A 24,992-nucleotide genomic window follows, 5' to 3' on the forward strand; every position below is an offset into this window, starting at 1 on the left:
TTAAGGCGACTATTGCCTCTTTTCTCAGCTACCTGCGGGAAACCCTATCACGGCCATTTTCATGGTCACACCACGCCAGAGGTGGCAAACTAAACGAACCCGCGGGGGTCCAAAGCGGGGAACACCTGGATTCTTATCACGGGTTAGGCGTGGTGTTAAAAACATCCCATCTCTGAAATTCAATATTTAACGTTAACTTCATATTGCCATTTTCAGCAGCTCAGAGGCGACAGTCACATTAGTTTTGCGCAAAACGCGATGAACCAAAATAAAACACTAATAAATTTAAAGATATGCATGTCACATGTTTCTTAATGGACGAGGTGCAAGTTGTGAAACAGTGAGGTGTTGGAAGTTTTATTTTATGTTGGAAAAAATCAGCCATTTCATAATGAATTTAAATCGCTTAAAACGTTCACCTTAGCTACTGGCTAAAATACTAATTGCAGTGTATTGTCTATGCATAAATAGGCCTCGCGCACTTCTTCGGGACCCATAGCCCCCCACCCCAGCCCTCTTCCCCTGTGTGCTTGCTTCCTTTGGTTCCCTGCAGTGAGGGTCTACTCTGATAGGTTCAGAGGGTTAATGGATGTGTCCTGCAGGGCAGCAGCCTCCCAATATATAAAGCCTCAGCTCCGACAACCATAGCAAACACGGTTTAAGAACAACCAGACGCTAGATGCGCTTTTACGCACAAACAGGGGCCTTTTGGTTTGTACGCACGACGATCCATTAATGCCTGTTTGGCACAGTTGAATCTCTACGCTTTTCTGAAACTTCGGCCTGTGACCATGACGCTCTCCACTGAATGCGAATATTCGCATCACGCTCCTTTACCTCTGGAGGAGGATGAGATTGACATCGTTGGTGAGCACGAACCCAGTCAGGGGCGCTTACATCGAAACGAGTGCTCCAGGGATCCGGGCTCGTCTGCAGAATCTGGTGCTGAATTTGACTCTTCAGAACCGGACTCCTCGGGGGAAGGCGAGAATAGTTTCTACGCAGACGCACCCCAATCAAGGAAAGCCCAGAGCGGCTCGGTAAAGCCCCCCTACTCATACATCGCCCTTATCACCATGGCCATCCTGCAGAGCCCGCTGAAGAAGCTGACGCTGAGTGGCATCTGTGACTTCATCAGCAACAAGTTTCCCTACTACAGAGAGAAGTTCCCCGCTTGGCAGAACTCCATCAGGCACAACCTCTCTCTCAACGACTGTTTCATTAAGATCCCAAGGGAGCCTGGAAACCCGGGCAAGGGTAACTACTGGTCTTTGGACCCTGCCTCGGAGGACATGTTCGACAACGGCAGCTTCCTTCGGCGACGGAAGCGGTTCAAGAGAAACCAGCCCGAGTTCAGCAAAGACGGACTTATGTTTTATTCCAACTTGAATTACTATCGGCCGTACGGACAACCATACTGCGTGCAGGGCCAGGTAAGCCCCCCACTCACTGCTCCTCTCGGGTTCATGCCCCTGCAAGAGGGCATGTCCTCTTATTACCTTCTGCCACAAACGCTTAACAGTCAGGAGAAGAGCAGTGGGCCCAAAGACTTCAGAGCGCAGCTGTGCGCAACCGAGCCTACTGAACCAAAGCGTGGCCTGCAGACAAAGTGCTCCTTCAGCATTGAAAGCATCATGAGCAAACCCTCTTCCATCAGCTCACACATCCCGAATCCACAACAACGCTCTCACGGCGTTCTTGAATACAACCATCTCATATCTGGCCCCGCTGCTTGTTTGGTTCCGACACTCCTGCAGACTTCCAGGACTCCGTTCTGCCCCCCTCACATGCTGAACTCTGCTCCTTTAATAAACGAGCACCTCAGACTCTCTTACCCACGCTGCTAAGAAAATAAAGTTTGAAATGTCTGTATGTTTGCTGCTATGTGAGGACACATTGATGTGGGTCATTTCTTAAAGAAATGTTTATATTGCATGATATTTATGTGCGTTGACATTCAAAGTCTTAAAAGAAATCAGTGTAAATAAGACTGTTAATATATTTGTGACACTTGCTGCAGTGGAAGTAATAGTTGATGGTTGTCTTTTATTATTAATTATTGTGTCGAAATAAATAGAATAAATAATTCGAAAAATATCTAATAAAACCCGTATTGTTTTAAGTTTTTTTATTCTGTTGATGAATCAGGATCAGGTTGTAGTGGAGTTAAAATAAAGCAACAGAACGCTGTGCATAATTAGAAACCTGAAATTCATGTTTATACAAACGAGATTCGTGTTTGTTTGTTTTTGTGAGAGGTCACAAATAAATTTCTCGTGTTAGCACATGCCCCTAGATCTCTAGTATATTATTTCGAACGACATTAAGACTTTTATTTTATGTGGTACATGTTTTATTGTTCCTGGATTTCAGAGTCATTTAAAAACAACTCAACAAGTTGCCAGCTCTAAACTAAACTAAAGCTTGAGTTTTTTTCTATATATAAAATAATGCTCACTTTTAAATACAAGTTAAGTATTTATGGTCATTACATTTATGTATAAAAAAGCAACAGCAACACAGCAGGGGCTCTGCTGTGACCATACGGTTTATTTCCTTTAAATGTAATAGTCTAAGTTATAATTAACAACACCAAAATTTAAAAAAAGTTATGTCCAGTTATTATTTATTATATCAGTATGGGATGAAACATCATCACATTGGGTTCAGTTCTTTGCTCTGGCCTCAGGGTCGCAGTGTTTACCTGTTATTGGAGCAGACCGAGGGCCAGTGCAGCAGGAATGTACGACGTAGTCTCACAATTTTTATTTCTTTGAGCATTTGAAGGCAAATCCAGAGGCTACAGGAGAGAAAGAGATGTGAGAGTGACAACAATGAAACAAATCATACGAGAAGAATAAATCAACTGTTATGTCATGTGGTTTCTGCCTTTTGGAGGGAGCTTCCAAAGACGTGTTTAGACATTAAATTGAGTTTCCAGACGAACTTTTTCTCAGTTGGGGACAATACTGGGAAACAAAAGTGTTATATAGTTAATTCAAATATGTTGTTGGGAAAATGTTCAGTTTTTAGGGGGAAAGGGGTGGGGATATTTGAATATAAATCATAAAAAGACAATGATTTAAGAAGTTACTTCAAGTGCTGCTAAAGTTCAACTCATTGGAATTTTCTTTTATTATTTAAGTTTTCTTTGAATGTAATGCATTCTGGGTAATCCGTTTATGTTTTTGTTAAATATTTCTTTCAACTTTTTTGTATGCATTGTGATTTTTTAAAATTATTTTTTTTGGTGCGGATACTTAAGGGGGATGTGTGTGTGGGAGGGGGGGGGGGGGGGGGGGTCTAATTATATGAGGACAGTCACTGCTTCATTCCGGGCAGTGGACGCACAAACACAGGCGGTGTCCAGTTGCTGACCGGGTCCAACACAATTCTCCCCATCAGTCAGAGGGCTATTTTTGGCCCCAGGCTCAGCTGAGTGTGGGCCTTGAAGATTCTGGCCCTCCCTGCTTTTGTGTGTGTGTGTGTGTGTGTGTGTGTGTGTGTGTGTGTGTGTGTGTGTGTGTGTGTGTGTGTGTGTGTGTGCGGGCAGTTGTACAGACTTATTAGGGAAAAGAGGGAGTTGTCTAACAGCAGAGGGAAGTTTGGCTGAATGTCCTGAAGGATGCAGCTTTCTTGGCTTTAACACAAGTTGATTGGGTGTTTCCTTTTATTAGTCGACACATCCCAGTGTGTGGGGCTACTGTCACTGCTCCCCTCCTCCAGTGGAAAGAACAGCTGTAAATTCGCCACATTACCTCAGTTTTATTAGTATAGTCAATCTCCCCCCGTCGCCTACTTCTGCAGAACCCCGGCTTCAGGTTGTTTCAACTGCGTCTCAAAGTTGGGTGCCGACGAGGAGGATGGAGACGAGCCCCATCCCGGTGGTGACGGTCCAAACCGCCCCCTTCGACGACCAGCGACCCGGCACCAACGGGCTGCGCAGGAAGACAGCAGTGTTCGAGGGGAGGAAGAACTACCTGCAAAACTACATCCAGAGCGTGTTGTCCTCCATCGACCTGCGGGACCGACAGGGCTGCACCATGGTGGTGGGCAGCGACGGCCGCTACTTCAGCCGAGCTGCCATCGAGGTGATAGTGCAGATGGCAGCTGCAAACGGGGTAAGAGGGGAGGGGTGCACCGCCATGTCTTGTTATACTGAGACCAACATAACTGTATGCACTTTATGAGAAGTCTGTGGACATTTTTAACGAAGAACCCCAGACCTTTCTACATGTATGTAACCAATCTTTAGTTTAAAAAAGTTTAGGAAGGAACACAATTCCATTGGAACATTAGTGCATGTTCGTTTATAATTACAGCACTGGCCGATCTACCACCTCAGCTCTTGCAGCATGGCCACACACACACACACACTGACATTTGACAGGTGTCAGTGTGAGTAAGGAATCAGTTGTGAAACATGCAAAGTTGTCATGTGTCCAAAGGGCATCTGAGCTTAGTCTCAGCAGCAGATAACTGAAAATGGGAAGACAGAGTGAGAGACAGTGAGGAAAATCCCCACAGCTCATTTGTAAAATCTGCTCTAGCATCTTTGTGATTGGTTTGGGTGAGTTCCAAAGGGAAATCTAAAGGGAATATCATTTGTTTTTGAGACGAGTCTGTTTTTCTGCTGCCCAAGCCAAATGTCTCTTGGTGTCGACCTTATCAGCACTTCCATTCATCCTGCTGTATTTTCCCACCTACGTACACTATTGATGTTCCGTGTCTCTTGGACCAAACTGGATGCTTTGGGGATCTCCTGTCATGTGGCATGGAACCAAAAGTGGCAAACAGTGCAGATTACTCACAGGGTACATGGACTATTATTCCTACACCAGCTATCAAATAAAATCTAAACATAGAGAGGAATAACAGAGTGATTCCACATAATACTATCCAGGCTGCTGAATGTATTTGGATACATTTCTTAGGGTTTTTCCTCTAATTGTGATGTCAGTCTTTATATGCACAAGCAACGTGTTGGATGTTACGAGGAAATACACTGACGTCAGGAGAATAAATTCCTATCCAGTGAGGAAACTTTTATTTAGAATAGCTGCTATGCGAGGGAATAATAGGATGCTGGTGGTGTTACAGCTTTAAAAGTAGAATACAAATTATAAATAGAGTGTAGCTCTGTTATTTAGGCATCCTCTTGGGGCAGATTCTATGACAGACTACAAAAAAACATCTAACGCAAGTTTCTGCTTAATTTCCCCCAAGTTGTCAATTTTTAACACAGCCACAATCCCAAGTGTTCATCATTATCACAGTAGGTGGCATCCTGGAACACTGTGCAAGTGATATTTCTCCTGACTGATGTCTTTGCTGTTCAGATTGGTCGCCTGGTGATTGGCCACAATGGTCTCCTGTCCACCCCAGCCGTTTCCTGCATCATCAGGAAGATCAAGGCCATCGGTGGCATCATCCTTACAGCTAGTCACAACCCCGGTGGCCCTGGTGGGGACTTTGGGATCAAGTTCAATGTTGCCAATGGGGGTGAGGACTCACATCTTTTGTTGGGTGGGGGTGGTCGTGGGGGGTGGGGGGTTACTTTTGAGGCTCTCTGTAAAATCAATGCCAGTGTTGGTTAGGATCATAAATATAAATGTGCATCCTTAATTTGATGGCAGGCCCATCTCCAGACACAGTAATGGAGAGGATCTACCAGGTGAGTCGGACACTTGAGGAGTACGCCATCTGCCCCGATCTTCGCATTGACCTCTCCAGGTTGGGAAGACAAGAGTTTGACCTGGAGAACAAGTTCAAACCATTCAGAGGTACAACACTCGCTTACTCGCTGGAAGTTTTATGGGAGAACCTTCTAGATTTTAAGCACAACTGCAAACAAACTAATTGACATTTATTATCTGCTCTGTGTTCCCAGTGGAGATCGTTGACTCAGTTGAGGTATATCTACAACTGATGCGAAATGTCTTTGACTTTAATGCAATTAAAAGTCTTCTCACGGGACCAAATCAACTAAAGATACACATAGATGCCATGAACGGAGGTGAGACATTTCACCATCTTCTAACAGAACCCCTAATGTTAATTGAGATCATTTAGATAATTTATTTTTAACAACTTCTCATGTTGTGTTCTAGTGATGGGACCCTATGTACGCAGGATCCTGTGTGATGAGTTAGGGGCTCCTGCAAATTCTGCTGTCAACTGTGTCCCTCTGGAAGACTTTGGTGGCCGACCCCCAGAGCCCAACCTGACTTACGCCACCTCTCTGGTAGATGCTATGAAAGGAGGGGACTTTGGCTTTGGAGCTGCATTTGATGCAGATGGGGTAAGACATCTGCCTTTAATGCAAAATATAAAGTGTCTATTATAGCATTTATAAACATTTTATTGAAATAAAAATATAAATACATAATGCATGGGGGGTGTCTGTAGCTCTGCTGGTAAAGGCCATATATTAGATCCATTTTGTGGTAAGAATGCGATTTTCTAACTTGAATGTATATTTTTTTATGCTTTTCCATGTTGCTGCCATATAGAACTCTTTAAAAGTATAAATATAAAATTTGGTTTATATATATATATATATATATATATATATATATATATATATATATATATATATATATATATATATATATATATATATATATATCGGTTTTTATTTACAACATAATTAATACAAGGTGGTAGCTTTCATTTCTTAGCTATTTTTACAAGCTGTTTTTTTTTTACTGATAATGCGGAGAATGAGTACAGATTCATCCATGATGATCCAACATGTATCTCACTTTTTCCACAATCCATTTGTAATTTCTACTGTATACACACACACACACACACACACACACACACACACACACACACACACACACACACACACACACACCCTTTTCTAAGTACATTAGCTTAGCATTAGGGAATTATGTCATATCTCCCCCGTTTCTCCTCCATAATTTGGTATTTTTACAGTCATTAGGACCATTGGTAGTAATCTTAATGGGTGACTCTTTCATTTTGGGAGTTGCTGTTACACAATACTGTAAAGATAGCTTTCAAAAAATCCCCAACAGTAACTGTGATTGTTGGCACAAAGTACTGAGTTGCTCAGTTAATTGTGGCTCATACTTGTAGAAGTTTCTTGACTATTAGCTGAAGAGATCTTAGCCTCTTTTCCAGAAAATACTGGGGTGCTTTCTAAAATATAAATGAAACTGATTTAAAACCTTATTAAACCCCAATCTGAATGAAAAAACGTCACCCAGTGCAACAGATTGACATATAACACAAAGGCTTTGTTGGCTGTGTTTTTTTTTTTTTGTTGGCAGGGACGGCTGTAGCTCAGTTGGTAAGGCAGTTGTCCACGTGTGCAGTGTCAGTCCAAACTCGGTAGAAATTGGGGAGGGTTGCGTCAGGTAGAAACTGTGCGAAATCAACATGCGGAGAATGATCCGCTGTGGTGACCCTGACCTCAAGGGATAAGCTGAAAGGAACAAAAATGAGAGTTGTTGGCAATAAGCAAAATAAAAACTCCTAGATTAGTCAAGTTTAATGTTATTTAAGTCCTCTCTTTAGACTATAGCTCTTCTAACTTAAATCAATAACTAATGACGTGACTCACAGTGTGCTGTATAATGTGCCGTTGTTAGGACCGCTACATGATTCTTGGAGAAAATGGCTTCTTTGTGAACCCGGCAGACTCAGTGGCCATCATGGCTGCTAACCTCTCCTCCATCCCATACTTCAGACAGCATGGCGTCAAAGGCTTTGCCAGGAGTATGGCCACCAGCACTGCCCTTGACAGGTACAGTACACACACAAAAAGTAGTTATAGTCCTGTCACAACACCCACAACCTCTCGCCAAAAAACTGCTGCAGCAGCCCAGTCTTTGGAGAGGTACAGCACTCTCAGAGGAAGGCTCGCCCAATATGAATAAGAATGTGAGATCATATACACACAATGCATCCCCCCACTTTTACTGATGACCTATAAATATTGTCCATTATGTAAGACTGGAACATAGCAGAGGGTGCTGAGTGAGAGGATGTGATCATAGCCAAAGTCATCCCTATTAACATTGTTCCAGCAGGTGGGATCCCAGCAATGGACTTCACTGAGGCTTTAACAAAATGCTGCTCAAGGGAAAAATGTCATTAAATACAATGAGGGACCTAGTTAAGATCAATTGTAGTTACTTCACACTATGTAGAGATTTTTTATGGAAATATGTTTCCATATTAATGACTTTCTGTGTGATAAACCACCAAATTTAAATATGCAGATCATTTTCTTCATTTATGACCAATAGAACTTAAATGTTTTACCTCACAGTGTGTGTGTGTGTCTTTACTTATGCACCTGTGTGTCTTAAGAGTAAATTTCTTATGCAGATGTTTTGTGTTATCAGAAAACATATTGATGGTTTTCTTGAGCAGAACAGGCAGATTTACTTGATTTTTTTTACACCACAGCTAAGTTTAGCCAACTAAAATCGCTTGGTGAAAGCAAACACTGCCAGGAAATATACTGTACAATGTCTTATTTATGCAGAACATTCACAGGCAGGATTTATAGGTTGACATATACTGTGATGTAAGTGTCTGTATTTGTGTGTGAATGTTTGTGTGTGTATGTGTGTATGCCTAGCAAGTGTAAGCACTGGCAGACATTATGGAAGTGACCTCACTGCCAATTACGATCTCTCTGGGTTCAACTCTTAGAAAGAAAAGTGATGTTTAGATATACGAACTGGGTTGTTACATCACAGAATTATGGTCATCTTTGTTAGTGTAGAGATTCATACACATGCACAGATACTGTTGCGTTCCTCAGTGGTATGATGTTGAACAACAATAATCACACTGAAAGAGCTGCTTGAAAGACGACATTTTCTTTTTTGTATCGATAATAACGTATAATTGGTAACTATAACTGTGTTGTACAATCTGCCGTACACATTACTGTATCAGGTACATCACAGATAATGCCCAAACTACAGATCATCATCATGCTCTTGGCTCTCTGTCAGAAATTAAAATTAATTTATTGGATTTTTACGTTTTCTCTTTTCAGCCACAGTTTCATTAGTATACTCAAGAGTATGTGGTCTTAGGCAAAGCACCACAGCTCCTTCTATGAGCATTTATTAATCCTGTCTCCTAAGAATTCTGTTTTTATACAACTAAACTGAAAGCAGTGGACATAACTCGAATATTTAAATGGTAAATCACAAATACATCAAAACTGAAGATCTTAAATTAAATGTTTCCATTATATCAGACCTTGAAAGACAGCACTTCTATTTATTTTATTCCATATTACACCCTCTTGCAGTACAACTTTTCTAAACATTTTATACCTGTAGTCCTTTTAAACAAAGTCGTTGCATTGCCTAAAGGTAATAACCACACAGGACTCTGGAGTCAAGCTTGGGCCTGTCACCTTCTTGCAACTTGATTTCAATCACAAATGTAGCACTGCATTCAAAGTATCACGATGAGAACATCGTCATCCACCAGTTATGCCCCCCCACCCAAACCAAAAAAAGATGTCCATGCATTTGCAGTTTAGTTGCATAGAAATGTTAATTTTTTGGAGACAGAGTTGTACTGGTAGTTGACAACTGACATTGTTGCAGTACATCGACACAAGTTCTTAAAGTAACACTGCAGTGTAGTGTACATACCTGCATGTCTTTGACAAAGTCCAGTAAGTGCTGAACTACTTAGTAGTGTAGAGCTGGACCCTGGAGTCAGCCCAAGTGTTGGCCTATTTAGGAGAGTGAGTGTCCTGTGTGTTTCTTGTTTAGACTGAACTACCCTCATTGCTGTGTGTTTATGCATATTTAAACAAACTGTTTCTACAGCCTTGATAAATGTTACAGTGTAATATGCTTGGACTTTTGTGTATCCAGAGAAAGAGGAAGAGACAATGGATTTGTTTTAAATGAGCAGAGGACATTTGTTGGGCAGGAAATTGATTGACAGGAGGCCACATTTACAAGCATTAGCGGGCTCCCTCTTGACACTGAAGGGTTTTGTCTAGCTGCATTGTGTCCACGAGTGACTGTGTGTATATTTGCACATACTGCACATGAGGACTGGAGAAGGAAGGAAGGGAGGGCATTGCAGGAAGAGAAAGTGGAAAAGAAATTTTGGTAAAGGAAACACTCGTTTAGTAATAGTACTATTCCACAGCAGGAGTTTCCAATCAGTTTTGTCTGCTTTTTATATGTATATATACAACTGAGAGAAGTGTCAATGTTTCTACCTGTCATATCTGGTAGCTTATTGTTTACTGTGATGATTAATACACTAAAGAGATGCATTAATTGGTAATCCCAATGTACCACATATCTCCTTGTAACTGCAGAAGTAACCCCTGGGGTAATTTGGAGTCAGTGTAATAAAAGCAGATTTAGATATACTTTAAGGATTTGCACTGTTTGAACTCAACACTGTGCCCAACTTCAACAAGGCCATACCAGACCAGTTGGGGCAAGGGAGCACTTTTATTCACATTCTTAATTGATTCGTTCTGCAGAAAAATACAGAGAAATACTTTTTTAAAACTACTAAAAGAGTTTTTGAATGCTGTCATCAGGTTCAAATGTGGCAGTATAAACCAATATTTTGACTGGAAACTAGATGCTGAATGGAGCCAAGTTAAGCATTCACCCAACAAGCACACATAACAACACAAAACAATGTAACAGTTATGACAGTTTATTCAACTTTAATTTGAGTTTTTTTTTGGTCACTATGGCAGCAGGGTCCCTGGTTCAGGTCAAAAAGAACCCACGTTTCACGTCCAAGTAAAGCTCCAGCATGCGGTGCTTTTTGTCTGAATGCCAGTGTAAAGCTTTTAAGTCCAGGCTGAGCTCTCTTCAGAGGGGGAGGTGAGGACTGAGGGCACTGGATGCTATGTTTGGTAAAATATCAAGCCAAGGCTGAAAGCTGGCAATATTTCACTCTGCAGCCTCATTCTTCATGGTACTCCTCATTATTTACTGGCGCATGTTTTACACCCATACAGATATTAATAAGGGAGATAGCAGTTGATTAGTGTACATGCACAAGCATGTGTTCCTATCCTTAGCTTTGAGCCTAGAGAATGAGGAAAGAAGGGATAGGTAAGCACAAAATAGCAAAGTTACGATACACATTCTCTGATACTCAATTTTGCATTGCATGTTTTTGCACCTAATCATTTTATGAACATCTCAAAAGAACTCATAATTGTGCTTTTTACTCTGAATTAAGTATTCTGCCATATTTTTATTATTTAAAATTAATTATCCTTTAATAACTGGCCATAAAAAGGGGACTTCACTAATTTTCAACTTGCTTTCTATGGCTTTAGTTTTGGGTGTAAATGTGCATTAATACTTTGAAACTTGCCTCTGAAGTCTCTATATTAAAATATTTCTCTGCTTAGCTTAAAAACTCCTCCAAATGACATCACCCAGAGTAGTTTCTCATCATTAGGAGTCCAGCTGATGTCATCTGGGGAAGCTCTGGAAAAGCGGGTTGACCATGATTATAAGCTCCATAGTGAGAGCAACCAGATAACATAATCAGGTTCCACCAAGTGATGTTGTCTGGAGGCATTTTTTTTCAGCTAGAAGAAGAGAGATATTTCGCTATACGGAAGTCAAAGGGAAGTTTAAGGATATTTCTTTACATCTACAACCTAAACTCGAACCAAAAGAGGAAAGTTCAAAATTAGTGAAGGGGTCCATTAATATGGAACTGAAATGTTAAATCACAATGATGCTGATGGGTTTTATCCAGTGTATCAATTAAGTGATCACCTTCCACAGTTACACACTGAAAGACTTTACCACAAAAGCTCTGGTTTTGGCACAAAAACACAATTTGAAAAGCTACACCGTACGTGATAACGACACTTGATTACACATTCACTAGCATGAGAAAACGGACAATGAAAGACTGTAGAGCCTTACAGCTGAGAGGTTGCACCTACACACAGGGGGATTACAGCCCTAAATAGAAACGTTCCAAGTTCATTCCTTGTGTCCCCAGTCGTACTCATTGGCCAGCATTTTTCTTTTTTGGCAAAGCCTGCACTGAGCCTGCATGTCCTGACAGTGTTCAATGTGTGAAAAAACCCTCAAATGTGATTGTGCTTGTATATAGGCTTCTTACTTGACCTAAACAAACTTTTTCATGTGGATTATAACAACTGGAAAAAAAAGTGTTGCTTCATTTGTATTTTTGTGTTTTTAAGAAATGTCACATCACATGTACATATAAGAGCAGGTAAGACAGTATGGCCTGTTTTCTGGCGTCTGTGTCAGCAGTGTGTATGGTAAGTTAAAGCTCAGTTTGAAATCACGATCCTGAGCTATTCTTACACTGTTCACAACAATCTTGAAAATAAAGCATTGCATTGCAGTTTCAGTGTTTGCTTTGGCTGTGGATCTGTTGTTTAAAGCATCAAATACTCATCATGAGGCCACAGTTTCTTTCTGTCCGCATTTTAGGAATGCCAGGCTTTCCGTTCCAGCTCTTGCTTCCCCAGAGGGGAATATAGCTACTCTTATTGGGTAATTTATCCCATCCTCATGTAAACAACTGTGCTGGGCACTGTGTGGAGTTTATCTATTTCCATGATGATTGTGTGGATGTGTATACCACGACTTACAAATTCTGAAACCCAACCCCATCCACATAGATTGCAGTAAATTCCCACAGCAGCCCACAGTAAAAGCGTTTGACATTGACATTTCATCATGTTTGTTTCTTTGGTCGCAACAACTGTTTCAGTGGTTTAAAATTATTTCAAGCAATTCTTAGATGACTCCTAGGAATTGTTTTTACATTTGAATTCAGTTACTCAGTAGGTGTGGATTAGGTGGTGATGTGGGAAATGGGAAGGACACAGCGTAACTAAAGGACTTGCAGATGGCGGCTCTTGTTATACAGCATCAGAGCTTGGGTTCTTCTTGCGAGTTGTCATTTGTTTCAGAAGTATTTTTGTTTTATTTTGTTGCTTTATTCATAATCTAAATGGGAAACTAATAATTGTAATAACATATGAACAAATATTTTGTAAGCCATTAATAACTACAGCTCTTATTGTTAGCATTCTAGAAATGCTAAGGTCATGAGTTCCAGTTCTTCCAGTGGAGCTTCATTTGCCTTTTATAGTGACAAAATACACAATAGTCTAAAATGGTCGGTCAGAAATATCGTTCTCATGAAGAAATACACAATCTTGTACAGTATTCTTCTTCATTATGCCTAAAACATTTAAACCCAACCAAAAAAGGCTTGTTGGTGTGGCTGTGTTCATAAAGTGATAGACATGGTCAGCAAAAACACTCCGGTGTGCTGTGGCATTTCAGTGGTGCTTAATTGGTATTAAGGAGCTCAATGGAGCCAGGAAAATATCCCCAACACCATTATACCACCACCGCCATCCTAAAACCATAAAAACAAGGCAGGATGGATTCCACGCTTCGATATTGTTTATGCCAAATTCTGACTCTACCAACCAAATCTTCTGTTGCCTAATATTTGAGAGCTCTTGCAAACTATTGCCTCAGTTTCCTGTTCTTTGCTCACAGTAGTGGCACCTGGCGTGGTCTTCTGCTTTAAGGATTGATTGATTGGTCAATTAGATATCACATATATTCACTCTCCTTTTAGCCTAGTTGTGGTCTCCACCATCTGCTGAAGGAAATATCTGGCTATTTAACCGCTACAGTAAATACTCCACCAGCCTCAGCCTCCGTACAGCTTCCAGAAACAAAAAGGTTGGCATGACCACCGTGTCTTTAATTTTACTTATTACCTTACTCACTACGCTTAACACTGTGTCAGTGGCATTTATCGCACGATAGAAAACCATTGTGCAATTTCCTTTTGTTAATGTTCTCTGTATAGATTTATTATACTTTGCTCTGTACTCCTCCACTCTGCTTGTACTCCCTTTCTTTCCACATACACTTTTGTCTTTACCATTATCTTTCTACAGAAGCCTGGCAAACACATGCATTCATGTTCATACACACACAGTTCTCTTTCCCTATGCAAGTACATGGCTCAGGTTCAAAGCAAACATCAGCTGAAAGGTTAACTTACTTTGTCCTCACTGCCTTTTCCTTATTAAGTTACAGGATGACCTGTCAGCAGATTATGCCTGTCACACAGCATTTGGTTTGCTTTATTTCAAAGGTCAAAGGATTGTTTGTAAGTTTATCTCCATATCAACACTGGAAAAGACTGAAAGGAGTTAGATATTAGAAAGAGATAAATACAGTTTGTGAGCGTGAGCCACTAGTTTTTTGTTTCTATCTGTTTATAGGGTAGCCAAAGCCATGAAACTGGCACTATATGAGACTCCAACTGGCTGGAGATACTTTGGGAACCTGATGGATTCTGGACGTTGTTCCCTCTGTGGGGAGGAGAGCTTTGGGACAGGTAAGGTCTAGTTTAATCACTCACGAGCCAAACAAAGTCTGATTGCTGAAAGTCATCTGCATAGAAATGTATCCAGTAAATATGGAGACGGGGCAGCAGTGGCGTGTTGGAATTTGAGTAGAAGGTCATTGATTTAAACCCCTGGACCGACTTGGAAAATGTGAGTGGGTGTGTGACGGAGAAGTCTCCTCCTGCCAGCAGCAACTGTTGTTGAGGCGTCTGCAAACAAGCACATCACTAGAGGACAGGACTGGCCAGCTGCTGCAAACCGTAAATACACAGCAGTGACTTGCTGAAAAAAGGCAAACAGCAAGTGTGTTCACTGAACTCTTCTTTTAAATTAAAAGGACAATTGAAATTGATATAGATAGATTTTTTTTCACCCTGTTTGACTTCTTAGTAATTAACCATTTTGTTGTTACCTTTGCTGTTTTTGATCATGTATTACATATTCAAAAACAGCAAACTCCTAGTGTTTATTAAATCATCATTTCCCTTTAAAGGTAAAAAAGAAAACGCTTAAATTTGCCTTTTTAGCATAAACTCACCAGTTTGTTCCAGGTCTAGAGTTGTAAGTGGTGCATCGTGACTGCCTCTAGTCAGAGCCATGTAATAGATGTCAGGGTCCTGACCCTGACTGCTTGTGTAAATAATCCCCATTCTTCTGCTATAAAAGGAGACAGGGGCTCCCTGAATCACTGCAACATGCAGACAGGCCACCAGTGGCAATGTGCATACATTAGTGATTCTCTTATATGCACAAACATTTGCCTTCACTCTCCCTACACATCTGTTTATCCTCACTGTTCCCTCTCCGCTGCCCATCTTTCCATTTTTATGTCTTTCTTTATTCAACTTCTGTACGTTTCCTTATCTGTTTAAATCATTATTTTGTTGGAGACGATCTCTCTGTGTTTTGATAGAGGCAACAAGAAGGAAAAAACTAAAAATGAGAAGCAAAATGAGTCCGAACAAGAGAAACTTGTATGAAAGAGAGGAGAGGGATTTGGAAGAGTCCAAATATGAGATGAGTAGGAGAGAAATGGAAGGAGCAGAGACGTGGAGAGCACAGAGGACTATGGGAGCTTACTTGCTGTCTAGCCATGTAAGGCTAAAACCTCAGAGAGAACCCTGAACAGTAAATCATTGGCTGTACACCACTCCTTCTCTTCACTAATTCTCAGACACACACTATTTTTCCAGCGCTGTCAAACTTGGCTATCTAAATTTTGTAGGGTTTGTTATTGATATTTGATTTTATTGCCCTTGCTTGCATATATATATATATATATATATATATATATATATATATATATATATATATATATATATATATATATATATATATATATATATATAAAACCTGCACATTTTCTCTAAGCTAATGAATATTAAAAAGCACTGAGACATACAGTATATCACAATGATTTATCATTACACTGTTAATCAAGCCTTGTTAGATTGTTATTGTCCATAACAGGGTAAAGAGGAACTTAAAGCTTTGGTGGTATGATAATTAGATTTGTACATTATACTGTCGAGGAGTGAAACAAAGCGAGACAGGGATTAAATAATGACAATGGCCAGTTTCGTATCCACATCTGGCAATAAAGCCAGGAAGCACACTTAAACTTTATGTTATATCTGATAGCTTAGTCTGTTTTCTACTTTAGGCACTTGCAGAGAAACATTACTAATATATTCAATCTTATTGTAATGTCAGTGTGCACTTACCAGACACCCTTTTAGTGCCTCTGTCTGTGAGAACAGATTGATTGCCTGGTGCGGTGATGTATTATCTGGTGTGGAAACAAAATGGGCTAACTTTTTGTATTTGCTTGATTTTAAATCAAACCCTGTAACTGGAGGGCTCTGATTGTAGTACACTTTTAGTGAAGCTGCCAATTTTCAGTGAGTTACTAGATATCACGTGTCTGACTTTCTCAAGAGGTAGATGTTATACCAGGCTACAGGAATGGTGGCTCAGACAGGCTGGTTGGTTGCCTATATTTTCTGGTTTCTTTGCTAAGCTAAGTTAAAGGGCTCCCAGTCCTTTTCTCATGATTTGAACTGTTTTGAATTTGTTGCTGGATTTGTTGATGGATTTGACACAATATGTTGTGCCAGTGTTTTGTTTATCATCACCTTAGATAATTTCTATTGTGATCCATGATATTTTTGGGAGTTTTCTTTCTCTTCTAGGATCAGACCACATTCGTGAGAAAGATGGTTTGTGGTCGGTATTGATGTGGTTGTCCATAATGGCAGCCCGGAAGCAAGGTGTGGAGCAGATTGTTAGAGAGCACTGGTCCAAGTTTGGACGCAACTACTTCTGCAGGTAATGAGTCATCTCTCTAAATGTGATTCAGTCAGCTGTCCAAAGATATAACCACTTCTGTCATATTATATTACATATTATTATTAGATATATGCTGTACTTAAATATTACATATACAGTACTTGATGTATTTTGAACTTCCTTTCTTTCCAAGATTCACATCAGCGATTCTTTTTCTAAAGTCTCAACCCCTACCAAAGCCAAATATGTCTCCCAGGCCTTCACCTTCATCCATTTGTCTCCCAGTCCTCCTCACTGGTTATCACTTGTTCTTATTTTAACCTCTCCCCTGTGAGAGGCAGAGATAGTTACTGCAGTCAAAGTTCCCACTGACAGTTGCTGCAGCTTTTCATGTTCCCACAGAGAGCTCTTCTAAAGGGATGCACATTTCCCACAATACATAGTGGAGATGGAGAGCACATACAGGACATGCCAAGGACCTGATACTAAAAATGTCTAGAAAACACAAACATCCATCATCATTAAATAAATAAAAAAATCAACTAATCGCCCTTGCAGCATAAACTGGCTCCATTGGCTTTTGGTTGGTGTTAACAGAAATATTTAATAGAGATAAAAAACAAGATTTCTTTCCTTTTTCTTCTACTGCTTTTTGCCTGCGCATTTAAGTTTCCAGGTAGACATTTAGTTGCTTTTTCGCATGTCTTGTGATTGTCAGGTTTGACTATGAAGGCTTGGACCCACGTGCAGCCTTTTATTTGATGAGGGATCTGGAGGCAGTAATCTCAGACAAAGCATTCACCAGCCAGAAGTTTGCCGTGGGAGACCACATATACAGCGTGGAGAAGGCAGACAACTTTGAGTACATCGATCCGGTGGACGGTACAGTGGCCCGAAACCAGGTCAGTCTGATAAAAACATGGGGAAGGAATGCAAATGTACAATGTTACCTGACAGAATTAGACAAGGGAAATCAGTTGGGAGGACAGGAGTAAAATGTTATTTCTATCATAGCCAGTTGAGTGTACGAGGAAGGAATCTGGAATATTCATCATTAATATTCATCATTAATAGACTTCAGAGCAATTAACAGCTGCTTATATTGTGTGTAACAGCAAATTTACCTAGTTTACTAGAATGTGGGATGCACTATAACAAGCTAGGTGAAAATTTAAACCCATATTGCTTCTTTTCTAAATAAGTATTAAGCGGGGATTAGTAAATTATAATATGATGGGATTTATTTTTCTTTTGCTACACAACCACTGTAGGGTTATACTCATGAAGAGATTGTGATAAAATCATCCCCCAAGCACACCTCTTCCTTAACAGACCCTCTAGACTAAAGGGACAAAAAATGACTACAAATGAGACCCCCTCCTTCTTTGCACGTTTACCACAGATTCCAGATCTGTAGTAATTTAATTTATTTAAATCAAACCTCCATCCTCCGACAACAAAGTGCACTGTGTGAGCTGGTTCACTTTAGGTCACATCTACCTGAAGACACTCATACAGTCTTTCTGTTTTGCTCTCTGTCATACATATGCAATCACTGTGTGCCAGACCACCCACAGTGTTGTCTCATCATAGCCGGTCTGTGTTTGGACAGGACAGTTTATCTTCCCTTTTAACCGCAAACCTATCCATATACACATCCATGCATAGCCCTACATACACTGATTACTCCTTTGTTATGCCGTCCTTGTCATCTCCCTCTTCAAGTCAATCTCTGTGGCAATTTCCCAGCTGACTTTCTCTGTTTTGCCCAGTAATGTGAGGAAACTTCTTCCTAGCATCACCACTTCTTAGCCTATGTCCCACCTAATACTACACACACATACTGTACACACACACATTGTATATTTTGGAGTAGACATCTGTCCAGTATGAATTGGTGTGAACACATGTATTTGCTTGTATCACTGACACATGTTCACACTCGTTTTGCTTGTGACTTTATCCGTCACCTTACATGTCTTTACGGTGTAAATACCTTACCATGTTACCATGGTTACAGCAGCTGCACAGCAAGTTAGTCAGTCACCCTAAAATGTGATTTAACCTCACTGGTAAATCCTCAGCATCCCAGTCGCCCCAGTGTGTGTTATTACAGCACACATTCCTCCCAGGACAGAATTATATCAGCTGTCGTCTCACTTGCAGTGTCTCCTCTCTACTAGTGTTTGAAGGGGGAAATGTAGACACAATACACACAAACAGATAAGATAAAGCATGGGGGATTTGCACAGCAGTCGCATGGCACCCTTTTATAGTTGGCTACAGTATTTAATGTGTATTGCCTGCATATGTTAGAATCTTACATAATATATAAATTGACAGTTTTGAGGATTTATGTTAACCAGTACCTTTTTGCTTTCATGCCAGTTCAATGCTGCTGTATTTAAACTGGCTACATATTCTTTTTGTTTATAGTCTAATAACAATTTATCAAATGTCAATGTGAAAACAATGTGACAATGTGAAAGTGTCACTTGAAGTGATAACCTACAGACAATTATCGCCCAAGCTGGCTGTTCCCCTGGGCTTTACAGGGCTTTATATTGAGTTCCTCATCATTGTTTAGCCATCTGGGTCTCAACTTTAGTTTTTTGATTTAGGGTCACCCCTTTTAGAGAGTTGCTTCCAGCTACGGTATAGATAAGATTAACAATATTTGCTTTACTATCTGCTCAGCAACAAGCATCAAACTAGACAAACATTTCCCTTCGGAATTTGTAGGGACCAAAAACAGTTAACAGACTTATTGTTGGAATCACCAGGGAGCCAGAAACCTCAAATAAATGCTAATGCTGTGGGATAACACTGGATGTGCAAATAAGGAACTGTTTGGTGACATTGCCATACATAAGTTACCTATGCACAAGTCAATTTACAATTCAACACATAGTCAAAGGTAGTCAAAAGTAGCTTAACCAGTAACCAGTGGTTTCTGCTAGTAGGACAAGCTAGTTACATTTACATTTAGATGGGTAGGTTAATGACCGGATCAAACTACTCATATATCAGAAATCAGAGAAATTGTGAGAAGTAATTAATTGAATGATGTGTTCACTATAGGCTGTACTTTAGGCTACACTGTATGTACCCATTACGTAGCAGAAGTCAGCTAGTCAGTAAAACAGTGATCAGAAAATTTGAATTGTGCCATGATGTGGCTGATCCAGTCAGGGCCTCTAGTTTCACATTTGACATCATTTTTTAACAGGTATTAATCAGCCTCCTGAAAACTGCTACTCTACTGTTAGAGATAAACTGCCAGTTAAAGTAATATGACACTGTGAAGAGAATATAGGTTGTGTTTATTAAAACTATTGTTACATTTTCCTTATTTATGCCCTTTACTTGTTCTGAAAACACATTGCTGTCTTTTCCCGTGCAGATGTCTTTTGCTTTAATGAAATAAGGAAGAGGTGCTGGTATTTAGGACAGATAAAAGTCATCACATGTCCATTAGTCAAAGGGTCTTATCTTCCTTATGCCAGCCAGAGAGCGAACTGTAGTTGGTTACCCCAACGCAGCAATATCCTGTTTTTCCTGAAAGTGTCAAAGAGTTAACAGCAGCTGTTGTTGAGGCTCTTCAAAATATTTGCGTTATTCTGATTTGTTGTAAAATTGATCCCTGTCAGAAACTGTGGTAATACGCACTTGATAAGCTCCTAAGCCAAATGATCATGTGTCCGACTTGAAATTAATTTGTGAAACTCATAACTTTATTGACAGTTCTATAGGGGATGTACAGCGCACTGTAAATACTGAATCCTTGTTAAATCACATTCCTAGCAATACACTTTATAATAGTGACATCTAGTGGACATGTACAGTTGCTGCAATTTAAAGAAGTTACTCAACTACATTCTGTTCATAGCATTTTCTCATAGATTCATCTCTTCACTTACTTGATACAGGAGTATATACAGGAGTATATGGTGTTGTTGTCTTTTTTAATTATATATATATATATATAAAATTAAAAAGATAACAATCATCGAAATAATAGTAAATAAATAGTTTCTATGTTTCTAGGGTTTAAGGGTCATATTTACGGATGGTTCCCGCCTGGTGTTTCGGATGAGCGGAAGCGGCGGAGGGATGGGTGCCACTGTCCGCATTTATGCTGAGACTTTCGAGAGAGACCCTGAGAGGCACAGCAGGGAGACACAGGTACTGAGAGCCTATTCTGTGTGTGTGTGTGTGTGTGTGTGTGTGTGTGTGTGTGTATTCATCTTTCTAGACTGTGGGTCAGGTCTGTGATCTGTTATTCACTGATTCAAGTTGAAGACTCATCTAAACTACATTCTTATTTTGCAGTTTCAAACAGTTTGAAAACTGATATCAAAGTTTTATTGTCTGATTTCAGACAGTAGCAGATGTTATGCTTTGTGATGAGAATTTTCCTCAAATTCAGGAGACTTTTTATGGTATATATGTTCTGTATGATATGTTGAAAAATATACTGAATCACAGTTTAGGTGTTTACTACATCTATTTTTTACACATGTAAATGAAAAGTCTCATACACAAAAATCACCTCTGTTGTTTTATTGTGCTGGTCTTGTTTTTTGTCATAATGTGCTTTGTAGAAAGGAGTGATGTTTGAAATGATGTAATGGAGCTTCTATGACACTGGTGAAGTTGACCTGTAGACTTTGGAGTGATTAGGAACACTTGCTTGAGTCGTTTTGGATGTTGGGATAGTTTGTGTACTTTAACCATAACCAGGGGCTGTAAAGCTGCAAATGTGAGGTCTACACTGTATCGTTTAGGTTTGGTCACCTGTACAACCTAATCACACAGTACTGAAAGACTGAAAGTTAACATTTGATCATAGCCAGTTGGATTCTGCTATATTTTAAACTTAATTTTGGTGCGAGAATTTAAAACATATATGATAGCACAGTCATTACCATCTTTGTCATCTCCACAATCATCATCAAAGTGATATCACATAGAGGCAGAGATTAGATCCCCAATTTCTAACCTTGGTATTGACCAGAATTTTCCAGGACATAGTAATTTGAATCATTCATGATTAGCCAACATTTATTAGGTTAGATTAGAAGTACAGTACATACTTTTATATACACCACTGTGAGCTTAACAACCAAGGATTATTAGATTTATGCACAGCACACATAAACAAACCAAATGCAGTCATATAATTGACTTGTTACTGCACACAGTATAAACATTTGGTTATTCCATTCATCAGATTTTGTGTATTTTATTTAAAATATCTAAGGCTAAGTCAAACTAGGTTATCTGCTCTGGATCTTTTTATCTGCATCATGTGTTTAGGCTCCAAAGTCACAGTATCGTGTACCATGTATGTGCTGCCTTGCACTAGATAACAAATTGCAGGTTGGTGTCGGCTCAAAGAATGTGCTCTTGAGCAACTGTAAAATATTGTAAATGTTAAAACCAATTCAAATTTTTATAATATAGATTTATGATAAAGTGTTGGAATGTGAGTACATTTAATGATTCTGCCTATGAAAATGAAAGGACAGATTAATGGAAATGTGAAAAAACAAATTGAAAGAGGAAAAACCAATAGGTTTCTTCTTATATTAATTTATTTTAGAGTTTTTTATGAACTATTTCCTCTTTAATCAGTTTACAAAAGTACCGTACCAGTTATCAAAATTTGTTGTTGTATATAACAAGACTACAAATCATTCCTAATTTGTAAAAATGTTTAAACCAAAAAGTAAAAATTAGCTCGTAAAGTCCTGCTGCCTTCTTTAATATACCTAGAAATTATAACACTAAGCTTTATACTGAATGTACTCAAACAATGGAGTAATGGGGACGTTTATCAATGGTTCCCATGATTAAATAAAGCAAAATCAAATATTGAATGAGTTTTCTGTTTGAGAAAATTATAAATTTGAGAAAACTAAGCTTTAAACATTGATTGATTCCTCATACCCCTAAACCAAACCGCCTTACTGCCGAGGTCTAATGTTTTGAACCTCAAATGTTACGTGATTTAAGGTTCAAAACATAATCATCATTGTGAACATCATTAATGTTCAAAACATGTTTGTCCCATGTGCGTTTCTCACTGCAGGTGGTGCTGGGTCCGCTCATTGCCATTGCCCTCAAGATTTCCAACATCCATGAGAGGACAGGACGCCGTGGTCCCAATGTCATAACATGAGCAAGCAGGAAGACACACACACACACGCACACACGCACACACACACACACACACACACACACACACACACACACACACTCTCAGAAGAATCCCTTCACAGTAGTCTATCCTGCATCTGTCCAGCATTTTTAACATGCTGTCTCTGTCTCTTCAGCCTTCCATTTATATTTAAATGGTTACTACACTGGGGTGTTTGCTGCTGGAAATTATCTCTCAAAAAGAAAATTAAGGTTGCACAATATTATCTCAGCTGTTTATTGACCACTATCAGCTATTGAATACTTAGAATAGTGGCAGTGTTTAAACCAGGGAGGCTATTTAATTATTGCTATAGAAACATAATGACAAATATGTAAACAGCAAATATGTTATCAATGTGCAGCCTGGGGTTTAATGTTTTAGATTTGTTGAATAAGGTGAGTCTAGTTGTCCAGTTTTCGATTCACGCTGTTGTTTTTTTTTAATAACAGTGCAGTGTTCACTTTTCATATTGCTCTAATATACAGTATTTTCATGCTTTTTTCATGCAGAATTCATTCATTTTGTCAGTGTAAAGTAAATCAGGCATCACATAACAACTAATATAACACAAGCATGTGAATAACATAATAAATAAAGGTAAAACATATCCTGCTTTAAGAAGAAACAAGGAGTATCCACACTCATGGTTGTGACCTAAGGATGGGGTAGTTAAAATGTAAAATAACCAAGCTGCCTTAGACAAGCAATAAGGAAGAAAAACATATTCAAAAATGATTTTACTTTTTGGGCTTCTTTCTTTAATTTGTCAGTTTAGGCCTTTGGGAATGCTGCATAACCATATTTGAATATATTATTTCTTTTTTTTTATCCAAATAAACCTTTTGTGTGTAGCACTTGCCTTATTTAATTGAATCGGACAGTTCTAATGGGGACAAATAAAAATACATCAGAATGATATATGTTGCCCCTAGGCATTTTTGGATTTTAATTAAACAAATTCATGATAATTACCAGCGCCATGTTGTGCTGATACTATATATCATGTGGTGATTGAACATCCTTGAGGAGAAGTAGGCTTTTGTTTGTTGAGCACAGCATCTGCCTTTGAAGTGACTGTGAAATGTGTTGAAGCTGTTGTGTTGAGATAAGACATGAAGAGGGTTGATCTTTATACAGCCAGAATGAGACACAGAGCGCAGTAACTCATAAACATGCTTATTGCCGTCATTATGAGTTGAGGATATGCCAGTGGATATCCGCAAGGATGTGTTCACTCATTCAGCCAGACATTACCTGTCAGCTATTACAGGTTATTGCCCCATCCAACTTTTTCATAATGTCAGGGGTTATTTCTGAGTTTGGATGAGGATCAATGCCAGTTTATCACCTTTTCATTTACTGCTAAGAAAGTTGTTTGGGTTTGTAAGCTGAGATTGGTAGTTTTTCACAGACCTATGAGAGAAGTGTCTCATAGGTAAGCAGCCCGATTAGATAATTATGACCCTTTGAAGTGATTGGTAACATCACCTTTGCATTTGTGTTGCACACCAGTGCTGATCATTGTCACCCCATTAATATTTTTATTATGGTGAATGTTTCCACTGAGCTGTACTTCAGGGGGGATTACACCAGCTTGTAAAGATACCTCAGTTATATACTGTTAGCATGGAAATTACTTGTAAGTTGCTTTGGACAAAAGCATCTGCCCAATGACTAAATGTAAATCTATTAGAAAGAAAATGAAATCATTAGATGAAAGGAATTAAAACATTTGAAATGAAAATAAAATACAAATAGACATAAATTAAAATTGATAATCAGAAGCAAAACTATTAGGTAAAGTGCAGTTATAAGTTATAAATAAATGAATCAACAGAGGCAAATTTACAAATTACGTAACTAATTTAAATTAAAAGCACAGGAAAATAGTTTTAAACTTAGCTTTTCAGATGTGTAGATTTGGGGACACATTTAACTTAGTTTCATCTGTGTGCAGCGGATTAACTACGAGTGGCTCCTGATGGTTCTGGGTGTGTATATGTATATACTGTAACCAAAAAATCAGCTTTGTTTTTGAAAAAAATAAAATACTAACTGTTGATTTGA

General features: G+C 39.3%; 2 protein-coding genes across 2 annotated transcripts; both read left to right on the top strand.

Moving 5' to 3' along the window:
• The first annotated feature begins 306 nt into the window (after positions 1–306).
• Positions 307–3,009, top strand: foxd5 (forkhead box D5). Its single transcript, XM_067520098.1, has one exon. It carries the CDS (start codon positions 792–794, stop codon positions 1,845–1,847), a length of 1,056 nt encoding a protein of 351 aa, XP_067376199.1. The 5' UTR covers positions 307–791; the 3' UTR covers positions 1,848–3,009.
• A 562-nt stretch (positions 3,010–3,571) lies between these two features.
• On the top strand, positions 3,572–24,992 carry pgm5 (phosphoglucomutase 5). The gene is made up of 11 exons (XM_067521458.1): positions 3,572–4,121; positions 5,340–5,502; positions 5,637–5,783; positions 5,891–6,016; positions 6,111–6,301; positions 7,623–7,777; positions 14,306–14,421; positions 16,624–16,759; positions 17,439–17,622; positions 20,768–20,905; positions 22,815–24,992. Exons 1-11 carry the CDS (start codon positions 3,864–3,866, stop codon positions 22,902–22,904), a joined length of 1,704 nt encoding a protein of 567 aa, XP_067377559.1. The 5' UTR covers positions 3,572–3,863; the 3' UTR covers positions 22,905–24,992.

This window comes from Channa argus, chromosome 11 (assembly GCF_033026475.1).
Source record: "Channa argus isolate prfri chromosome 11, Channa argus male v1.0, whole genome shotgun sequence".
NCBI classification, from domain to species: Eukaryota; Metazoa; Chordata; class Actinopteri; order Anabantiformes; family Channidae; genus Channa; species Channa argus.

Coding starts and splice junctions, on each gene's coding strand:
- foxd5 (XM_067520098.1), top strand. CDS start 792: ATGACGCTCTCCACTGAATGCGAATATTCGCATCACGCTCCTTTACCT.
- pgm5 (XM_067521458.1), top strand. CDS start 3,864: ATGGAGACGAGCCCCATCCCGGTGGTGACGGTCCAAACCGCCCCCTTC. Junction 16,760..17,438: donor GGACGCAACTACTTCTGCAG/GTAATGAGTCAT, acceptor TGTGATTGTCAG/GTTTGACTATGAAGGCTTGG. Junction 20,906..22,814: donor GGCACAGCAGGGAGACACAG/GTACTGAGAGCC, acceptor TTCTCACTGCAG/GTGGTGCTGGGTCCGCTCAT.